At 38.5% G+C, this 11,265-nt stretch overlaps 1 protein-coding gene across 1 annotated transcript in view; it reads right to left on the bottom strand.

Annotated features, from left to right (window-relative positions):
- Positions 1 to 560: 560 nt before the first annotated feature.
- The window catches only part of NFS1 (NFS1 cysteine desulfurase), a 38,782-nt gene continuing 28,077 nt past the window's right edge, over positions 561 to 11,265 (bottom strand). Inside the window, exons 10-13 of the mRNA XM_073683710.1 lie at positions 10,014 to 10,095; positions 6,771 to 6,854; positions 6,417 to 6,506; positions 561 to 3,944 (exon numbers count right to left, since the gene is read on the bottom strand). Coding sequence (XP_073539811.1) covers positions 3,881 to 3,944; positions 6,417 to 6,506; positions 6,771 to 6,854; positions 10,014 to 10,095 — 320 coding nt within the window. The 3' untranslated portion in view covers positions 561 to 3,880. The remainder of the gene's footprint in view (positions 3,945 to 6,416; positions 6,507 to 6,770; positions 6,855 to 10,013; positions 10,096 to 11,265) is intronic.

Below are 11,265 nucleotides of genomic sequence, written 5' to 3'. Positions count from 1 at the left end.
CATTTGGTCTGACATGCACTGTGAGCTGTGAGGTCTTATATAGACAGGTGTGTGTCTTTCCAAATCAAGTCCTATCAGTTTAATTAAACATAGCTGGACTCCAATGAAGGAGTAGAACCATCTCAAGAAGGATCACAAGGAAATGGTCAGTATGTGACTTAAATATGAGTGTCTGAGCAAAGGGTCTGAATACTTATGACCATGTGATATTTCAGTTTTTCTTTTTTAAATAAATTTGCAAAAATTGCTACATTTCTGTTTTTTTTCAGTCAAGATGGGGTGCAGAGTGTGCTTTAATGAGAAAAAAAAATGAACTTTTTAGAATTTACCAAATGGCTGCAATGAAACAGAGTGAAAAATTTAAAGGGATCTGAATACTTTCCGTACCCGCTGTATATAGAGTTGATTGACTTATTTTTTTCTCACACGAGAAAAAAAAAAAAAAAATTTTCATTTATTTCTATTTTCTACAGCAGTTATGCTATTCATATTTCATATCTATATACTCAGTGTTACAGTGTGCTACTTTATTTGTTCACTAATACAAATCAGAACACAAATACAATCTAAGAAATTTTTATTGATTTACAGTCATCCAAATGCAAAATATCAATGGTACTGTACATTAGCCTCACATTTTTACAAACCTGAGCAAAAATAAGGCAAAAAAAGGGATACAATGCTTGTGTATTGTATAATGGTGAGAAGTTACAAGCTGGGAACAAGAAAAAGGACATACAACCTAGAAAAACACGCATTACCACATTGCACAATAGAATTGGCACACACAGCTGTGTGTCCTTGTGCGTTACGTGAATGTGGTATGCAGTGTGAGGACAGCAACCTGAAGTTCCATCTGCTGCAGAAAAAATGGACATACACTATACCCAGCATTCACATCTCGAGGCTACGATCGCAGCAAAAACACACCACGCCTCGAACATGTGAACGAAGCCCAAGGGTGAGGCCACACAGTGCGGATGACCACAGGGTCAAAGCTTTGCCAATGATTTTAGTGTACATTAGTGCTGCAATTGACCATCACAGAAGGAGAAGTTTCATTTAACATCGCGAGTGGTTAAGGGCAAGTCCAAACTCATAAGAGAATTTCTGCAACGGATTTTACCATTAATTTGCAGCAAACCTGTGTTGAAAAATTAGTCATATAGCCAAGTCACATGTGATTTCACCATGTGTATTGCAAAAGGTCAAGTCAGCGCTGAAAATCCCCAGCTTTCTATAACCAAATCAGTACACTGCAAATTAAAAATTCTGCAACATGTTCATATTTTCACACAGATTTTATATGCCATCTGCATATGGGGTTTAAGCTGAAAAGCCCCAACCATAGGTATGGTACTGTACACAAGTTTGTGCAGAATCCAAGGAAAGCCCACCAGGTCTGGATGTTGATCAACATGGTCATTGCAATTGGAGCAGACACTGAAAACAGAAGTATAAAGGAACCCTTTACACTTTTTTTGGCCTACATTTAAATGTGTATTTGGCAAAAGCATTGCAAATGTCATGCTAGAGCCCAATTTAACAAAATTTATAATATAAAAAGGACAAATGTTGAGGAGATAGCCTAAACAGAGAAAAGTTAATAAGAACATGTTAAAGTAGAAAAAACAAACTTAAATTCACTTTCATACTAAAGGAAGCCTTTGGTGGTCTCCTGGATGGATTCTAGAGACATCAAACAGGGAAGAGAGCCCAGGACACTTCACAGTTAGGAAACACCAGTCAAATACTAGGAATCATGGTGTGCTGCAGAGTATGAACATTAAAACATGCACGTGGAAAAAACATTGAAATTGCAAAATGCTTGTAAAAACAAGCAACTTTGCAATTTACCTGTTATTAAATATCCTCTCCGTTCTCTAGAATGGATTGATTTTGAATTATATTACTTACTGCTTGTTGCCTAGGTAACCGTCCACTTCTGCAATCCATCAGTGAAGGCCAGTCTCCTAGGCAAGGAGCACAGCGCTAACTAGGTCTTTTGTATAGAGCTGGCAAGTGCTGCTTTGAAGCTGGCCAGATTTTTTTCTTTGAGGAGCCAAACTACTAACAAGACTCCCTTTAAATCGTCTTTGTTTAGTTCTATTTTGTTTTTGTCTTTATAGGAAACTTTTCTCTTGTAAAGGAATGCAAGAATATTTGGACAAACTTAGGCAGGGTGAACACGGGGAAATATAGAGGGGATTCTAAATCCCAGAATGAATATTATTGACAAAAAAAACTTCCAAGAAATTCTGGTCACGCTCAATGTTAAAAGAAAACAGTTGAGGTGAAAAAGGTATCTCATCTGCAGGCTGTTATAGAGCATGAGGAGCTGATCAGGTTTATATATTTTTGTGGGAAAAGTTTCAGTAAGGGCTTGTTCACACGACCGTATTTTCAGTCAGTGCTATCGGTGAAAAAAAAAAGACAGCACTTGGGACCAATGTTAATAAATGGGTGAAACTCTGAACGATTTTTATACGCTCAAGTGAATCTACCCTAAGGCTTCCATTTTATTCACTGAAATCCCTGGTGTTTTTATGGATACGAGTCCAGTGGGCGGTCCTGTTCAGTGATTGACAGTCTTGACTGCATGCAGAGATAGCTGTCAGTCACTAGTAGGACCGCCGACTGGACTTGCATGCATATGAACACCAGGGATTCCAATGAATAAAATACAAGTTATAATGAATCTGTTCCAGAAACCTGTATATTATTCTGCTCAGCTTTCCTCTCTATACCATGCCTTCCACATATTGGGCTGCATGTACAATGTGACAGGTTCCCTTTAATGAATGAGATTACATTTTTAGCTCTAGAGCTAATGGCTAGTGTACGCGTCTTAACTTCGATTTTCTGCCTAGTATATTTACTACAAAAAAAGGTTCACATGTAGTGTTTTTGATGAGGGTTTTTTTTTTTGTGCATTGAGGTCAAATGGGAAAAAACTGCAGTAGAAATGCAGAAAAAAACAAACAGTTTTTAAAGTGCATGGAAAAACAACTCACTGCGAGAATGAGATTTTAGAAATCTCATTCATTTTGCTGTTAATGTAAAATGCTGTGTTTTTTTCCGCAGGAATAAGTGCTATGGGTCCTATAGAAACATGAAGAGACAAATGGTACATTTCACTATCATGCTCACTGCCACACCAAAGAGCACAATTATTATCATTTTCTTTAAAACAGGTTGGTCAGTAGTTTTGATCCTGCAAAACTACTGAAGAAATTAGATGGGTGCAGTCTAAGCATACCTTTGTTATGGTTTTATTACCAGTATCAATGTGGAGGCAGTTTTAATCAGGCATACACCACCTTCCTCAGGTGCTCTGAAGGTGGTCCCTAATGCTGAAGTGCTCTTGGCAGTGAGCACTGCACAATACCCCCAAATTTGCTCTATGGGGATAGCTGTAGTGTGCAATTTCTCTATAGTTGTCACTTGAGTAATAGGGAAAGGGGCGATTGGGTGCTTACTGCAGAAAACACTTCAAAGCTAGGAACCACCAGATTAAAACTTCTCAATGTACAAATGTATGCTTTCAACTGTATTTTAGATCTCCTATTTATCTGCAGTTTTGAAGGTTCCTAATTGCTACAAGACTTCCTTTTATAGAAATATTCCTGAAACTAAAATGTTGGTCTTCTAAAGCGACAAAATGCAAAGAGTAATATGTTTTCAATGGTGTCAGCATCAATTCTGCAACAGACGAAACTCACAGAGGATCTCCCTGTAACTGTTAAATATTTAATTTTTTACATAAAATATGGAGATGAGATCACACAGATGTTAGACTGAAATAAGTGTTGGCAGCCAGAGGAGTATCCCATTGTAACAGAAGCCATTCAAACTTTTCTTAGGAGCCAGTCCTTGACAATCAGTGTTGAGTCCATTGTATGCTCTTCAAATCGATCCCATCTTGCACCATCTCCCAAAGTGGGCTGTAAAATGCAAAGGTATTATTTCACCAAGTGATGCAGCAGTATGACGGAGAGGGGAGGGAGGTGGGTGGGCTGAAATAATCTAAAACGAAATTGCACGTTGCACCTTAATGGGAAGGCTTAGGCTAAGTGCCCACGATGCAGAAATGCTGCATATTTTTTACGCTTCTCCTTGGCAGGAAAAACGCATGCGGATTTTAAATGCGGTTTTCCTGCCAGGTAGAAGCGTTTGTCAAGTGTTTTTGCATGCGGGTTATCAACCGCTTTTCCAAGAGATTTTAGCATCACTTGGAAAAGTGCTTGACAACTTGTTCACACTATATAAATCCATGCAACCGGCATGGATTTATAGTAGTGTGACCAAGTTAGTTAAAAAAAAGAATAAGAATGGTGAAAAATAAAAAAAAATAAAAGTTTATACTCACCTTCCGATGTCTTCCCGGTTTTTTGTCTGCTCCGTCCAGTGTCTTGCACTGCTCGCGGTAGTGTGAAGGACCTGCGGTGACGTCATTGAGCCATGTGAGCAGACAAAACACCGGGAAGACATTGGAAGGGGAGTATAAACTTTATTTTTTATTTTAAATTCTTTTTTTTTTTTACAGTTTCTAAGGTACCCAGGTCTGGATGAGAGTCTTCTCTCCTCCAGACTTGGGTACCATCCGCACATTGAAACGCATATAATCCATGAGTACAAATGTACAGACACGGATTATATGCGTCTCAATGCAAGTCAATGGCGGCGATTACGCCGCGCTTCCACAAAATTAATGGACATAAAAACGCAGCATGGGCATTGAAAGTGCAGCTTGTCATTGGGGACCATGGGGGGCGGATTACCAAGCGTTTTTGAAGCGTTTACGCTGCGGAAATTCCGCAGCATAAATGCTTGAAAAACGCATCGTGGGCACACAGCCTTAATCAAATCCTGAGAAACAGTACCGGTACTCAACAGAAAACACTTCCACATACACTTCAGTGGTGCTCAGCAAAAATAATAGAAAATTCAGAAAACAATTGCCATCCCGTAATAAGTGATAAATTGCGACACTCACCAGTACATAAAAGTTCAACAAACTTTATAACAAAATGCTTTAAAATACAGTGCATGCACACGGACAAACCATTTCACGCCTGATACACTCTTCTTCCTGGTCCATGACCAGGAAGAAGCATGTAACAGGCATGAAACGGCTGTTGTCTGAGTAATTCCACATGGCTCCTCACTGTATATTAATGCTTAATGTGACGAGTATACAATCTGACCCTTTAACAAGAACTTCATAGTGGATTTTATGCCTCTATATTTAGCCCCGAATTAATAATTTCACTGATCAATACCAATCAACTTAGTTATGACATTGGGAACATATAGTTTCAAAAACAGGACGATTAATGAGTTTTTCCAAGTTATGAAAAAAGTGCCCATTGCCAGGAATATTAATAACATAATAAAACAAAGCTGTAGTTCTGGCTTCAACTTTTTTTTCCACATGTCAAAACATATCATTAGTGAGGGTAAGTGCTCTGTGAACCCCACCAATCCCAAGAATGAAAAGGCCATGGTGCTCCTCCAAGGGTTGTGTTAGTTGTGGTTGTTTATTTTTCAATCAAGGAATTTTTTCTTGCAGTTACTTTTTTAGGGCTCGCTCACATGAGCGTATAACTCGGAAAAGTGCTATCTCTATACAAGTCTATGAGTGCGTGTGAAACACTGTACTGCACTCAGATGTTATCTGAGTGCAGTCCGACATCTGCATACTCAGACAATGGAGAAGATGGAGAAATTAAGTTCTCCATACTTGTGATATGATTCTCTCATGCGAGAGAATCGGATCACAGTAAACTGACACTTGGCTCAAACTCTGATCAGAGTGAAGCTGAGTGTCATTTACATAATTGAGCCGATTCTCTCACGAGAGAGAATCATCGCTTGTGTGACCCCAGCCATATCCAGGAGTCTGTAGTCTGAATTGTTAATTCACTACAATGGGACAATAATGCGTATGTTGGAAGATCTTCAAAGTAGACCCTTCCCTTCTCACCCTGAATGATGTCCTAAGCACAGAGTCCTAATCATTCAGGTGACTCTTGGCTTTTCCTCTAACCCTACCCAACTGTAATGGTTGAATACATTGCTTAAAGAGTAACCGTCGTTTTAATTTTTATTTCATAAATCAATAGTACATGTGAAAATAAGCAACTTTGTAATATATCTTATCAGAGAAATCTGCTTCTTTCTTTGATAAAACTAGTCATTATCAAAATTCTCAATTCTGGAGGTAAAATCTGTGTTGAATTAAGAAATAAAAATTAAAACGACGGCTACTTAAAAAAACAAAACAAAAAACCCCCAGAACATATTGTAATGAAACAGACAGTTATATCAAGTTTATCCTGACAAGCAGTTCCCTGTAAATACAAACATGCATGGAGAAATCATGAAAAAACACAAAATGATCCCTTTGCTTGTACCTCATTTCTCTGAGCCTTTTCACCTCTTGAATGCACTTTTTAACAGTAAAATCAACCTCTTCTTCCGTTGTAAAACGACCAATACCAAATCTTTAAAAAAAAGAAACACAAATGTGTAACAAACCAGATAAGTTAATAATATATATAGTGCCAATAGCACCCAGCATTTCAGAGACCCAGAAAAGCATGTGAATCTGCACTGCTCAGTGCTAAGATACATTGATTTCTGGGATGTCAAACAATAGTGAAATTAAAATGTATTATCTACTGATTGTAATATACACAGCAATGAAATCTAAGAGAAGAGGGCAAAATACATGACCTAAAAAAATACAGAAATATAAAAAAAATAACCTGATGGACGAGTGAGCTAAATCTTCATCTGCTCCAATCGCTCTCAGTACATAGGAGGGCTCCAGAGATGCAGATGTGCAAGCACTGCAAATCAATGCACACAGTTACAGGTAACGTACGTATACCAGCCCATAAATTATATATGTGTGTATATATATTATATATATGGTATATATATTGGTATATATTGAGTGGCATATAAGTATGTGTGTATGTATGTACAATACAGACCAAAAGTTTGGACACACCTTCTCATTTAAAGATTTTTCTTTATTTTCATGACTTTGAAAATTGTACATTCACACTGAAGGCATCAAAACTATGAATTAACACGTGGAATTATATACTTAACAAAAAAGTGTGAAACAACTGAAAATATGTCTTATATTCTAGGTTCTTCAAAGTAGCCACCTTTTGCTTTGATGACTGCTTTGCACACTCTTGGCATTCTCTTGATGAGCTTCAAGAGGTAGTCACTGGAAACGGTCTTCACTTCACAGGTGTGCCCTGTCAGGTTTAATAAGTGGGATTTCTTGCCTTATAAATGGGGTTGGGGACCATCAGTTGTATTGTGCAGAAGTCTGGTGGATACACAGCTGATAGTCCTACTGAATAGACTGTTAGAATTTGTATTATGGCAGGAAAAAAGCAGCTAAGTAAAGAAAAACGAGTGGCCATCATTACTTTAAGAAATGAAGGTCAGTCAGGGCGAAAAATTGGGAAAACTTTGAAAGTGTCCCCAAGTGCAGTTGCAAAAACCATCAAGCGCTACAAAGAAACTGGCTCACATGAGTACCGCCCCAGGAAAGGAAGACCAAGAGTCACCTCTGCTTCTGAGGATAAGTTTATCCGAGTCATCAGCCTCAGAAATCGCAGGTTAACAGCAGCTCAGATTAGAGACCAGGTCAATGTCACACAGAGTTCTAGCAGCAGACACATCTCTACAACAACTGTTAAGAGGAGACTTTGTGCAGCAGGCCTTCATGGTAAAATAACTGCTAGGAAACCACTGCTAAGGACAGGCAACAAGCAGAAGAGACTTGTTTGGGCTAAAGAACACAAGGAATGGACATTAGACCAGTGGAAATCTGTGCTTTGGTCTGATAAGTCCAAATTTGAGATCTTTGGTTCCAACCACAGTGTCTTTGTGCGACGCAGAAAAGGTGAACGGATGGACTCTACATGCCTGGTTCCCACCGTGAAGCATGGAGGAGGAGGTGTGATGGTGTGGAGGTGCTTTGCTGGTGACACTGTTGGGGATTTATTCAAAATTGAAGGCATACTGAACCAGCATGGCTACCACAGCATCTTGCAGCGGCATGCTATTCCATCCGGTTTGCGTTTAGTTGGACCATCATTTATTTTTCAACAGGACAATGACCTCAAACACACCTCCAGGCTGTGTAAGGGCTACATGACCAAGAAGGGGAGTGATTGGGTGCTACGCCAGATGACCTGGCCTCCACAGTCACCAGATCTGAACCCAATCGAGATGGTGTGGGGTTAGCTGGACCGCAGAGTGAAGGCAAAAGGACCAACAAGTGCTAAGCATCTCTGGGAACTCCATCAAGATTGTTGGAAGACCATTTCCGGTGACTACCTCTTGAAGCTCATCAAGAGAGTGCCAAGAGTGTGCAAAGCAGTCATCAAAGCAAAAGGTGGCTACTTTGAAGAACCTAGAATATAAGACATATTTTCAGTTGTTAAGTTATAATTCCACATGTGTTAATTCATAGTTTTGATGCCTTCAGTGTGAATGTACAATTTTCATAGTCATGAAAATACAGAAAAATCTTTAAATGAGGTGTGTCCAAACTTTTGGTCTGTACTGTATGTGTATTAATTATACACATGCATATTATATACACATATATATATATATATATATACACACACACACACACACATATGTATATATAATATGCATGTGTATAATTAATACACATACATACATACTTATATGCCACTCCATATTTATCAAATGCTGCACCTAATAATAAATTTGGAGCAGATTCCAGTAGCGCAATATTTTGAGCATGGCAGTACACTTTCTAAGGTTAGATAAGAGCAAGAAGCCAATGTGTCACATATCGGATGATCTGCTGAATTATTGTGCAAACATCTTTTGCAGACAGTTATGACCCTGTCTAGCATGTGCGACTTTAATATATAGATTCATTCATAAATATGTCGTACTTCAAACTGAAAGGTTATCCGTGCCCCCTTTATCATAGGCACTAAAGAATGATATATAAAATATCATAAACGATTGATAAATTTGGAGCACAATTTTATGTATGGAAGTTTCACAAATGCAATGATAAATGTTCCCAGTAGGAAAAAAAAACAAACTCATTTTTTAAAAATATGTTTATATATTGGCCACACCGTATTTGTTCATGTTAATTCAATACTAAAGGTTTGCGGGAGTATTTTTTTTTGTAGTATACATTGGGCCCCTTCCTGGGCTGTGCACCGTTAACCTCCTATCTTTCTTACAGAAGTTTCATTAGCAGCTAAGCCTGGTTCCCATCTCTCCCTGTCTGACACATGGAGAGGTGAGTCACTAGAGTTATGGGCCATCCAAATTGATGTCACCTTGTCATGGTTGGATGGATTTTACAGTTTTTTGAAAAAAAAATGAAGAAAAAGGTCAACCAAGTAGCTCATGTTTTTAACATACATAATAGTGGAATTCATGTATTCGTTAACCGCAGTATGCTGATGCACATTCCCCCATTGACTGTAGTTAAAGGGGTTTTCCACAGAAACTGATGACCAATACTTATCCTAATCAAATAAATTAAGCCAATCTTCAGCGCACAAGAGTGGCCAATAAACAGTTTGACGGGCGTTGTGGTGTTCTGCTCCGTACACCATTTATATACAGACGCTGCTAGGTGGTGATGGATATCCACCGATCTTGCAAAATCTCTTAGAAAATGTTGGGATAAGGTTTGCAATGCGTTTTTGGGTCAATTTCTGCGTGGATTTACAGCATCAAAAACGCATAAAAAACATACCGTGTGCACATAATGAGAGCGAAGACCACTGCAAAGAGTGACTTCACCTTTGGCACACTTGGCGTAATCATATGCTACACAGATCCCCAATTTAAAAATGGCACTTTGTAATACTGCATTGCATGAAACGTGTATACGTCTGCAGCTTTCGCCTGTTGCCAAGGATTTGAGCCAGGCCCATTTGTCCTGGGGGGAGAATGTTGTCTATGTTCTGCCGTACCTTCCAGATGAAAGTGCAACATCTTTTAAAGCCATCAGCAAACTCTCACCCTCGACGTAGGCAAAAGAAAGGTTTATACAACCTAAAGAGGAAATGTATGTTAGATATATGTATCATATACCATGCATCTTAACACAAGATGCAAAAAAAATATGTTGTAAAGCTTTATTTTATTGGGGGCTGTGCGTGCATGTAAGCAAACTTAGGACTTAAAAATTAAAATGACTTATTCTTTATTTCATAAATCAATAGTACACATGAAAATAAGCACCTTTGTAATATATCTCATGAATTATCATAGAAATCTGCTTCTTTCTCTTCCTGGATTAATCTTTCACACTCAATTTATAGGTAAAATATTTATTAAGTGAAGACAGTTTTTCACATTACTGAGATAGGTGGTGACAATTGGTGCTTTTAACATTCAATGAAGAGAGGAGCTAGAGAGGCACAAACTCTGCTGCAAGTTCTCCTGAAATGACAGTTACAGTTCTCCATAGAACTTTATAAGCACCAACTGTCATCTCCTATCTTAGTAATGGGGAAGTCTGTATTCATTGGAGACATATTTTACCCGTAAATTGAGAATTGTGAAAATAATAAGTCAAGAAGAAGAAAGAAGCAGATATCTTTGAGAAGATACATTACAGCGTTTATTATCTTCATGTGTGCTATTGATATACGTGATAAAAATTAAAATCTACAGGTACTATTTAAGTCAGCTTTAGGTCACAATTGGTACCATACCCACATTCAACAATTATTTCATTCATGGTTTACTTTAAAGCACCACTCCAGCAGTAAAATTAAAAAAAAAAAAAGTGGAGTGGTGCTTTAAAAACCTGATCATGTGCACTGATGCATGGCTCTACGCAGTGGTTAGCACTGTTGATTTCCAGCAATGGGGTCTGCAAAGTAGTTTGTATGTGCTCCCTGGGGTACTATGGTTTCCTCCCACACTAAAAAGACACACCGATGGGGAAATTAGAGTGTGAGCCCCAATGGGGACAGTGTGGATGGGCAATTAGAACAGTGTGCTCCCCGAGATTTAACAGGTTAGAGGCGGATGGTGACTGAATAATCCAGCCATCATCTGCCGGCATCAAAGTCAGAGAGCCGTTTAAGAGGTTACTACACATTTTGTGGGAAAAGTTTCAGTAAAACTTGTATTTTATTCATTGAAATCCCTGATATTTGTATACGAGTCCAGTGGACGGTACTATTCAGTGAGTGGCAAGCTTTCCTGTACGAT

Source organism: Phyllobates terribilis, unplaced genomic scaffold (genome assembly GCF_046119375.1).
Source record: "Phyllobates terribilis strain yellow unplaced genomic scaffold, ASM4611937v1 Scaffold_5__5_contigs__length_657084704, whole genome shotgun sequence".
NCBI classification, from domain to species: Eukaryota; Metazoa; Chordata; class Amphibia; order Anura; family Dendrobatidae; genus Phyllobates; species Phyllobates terribilis.
This window is presented reverse-complemented; position numbering and strand designations above follow the sequence as displayed.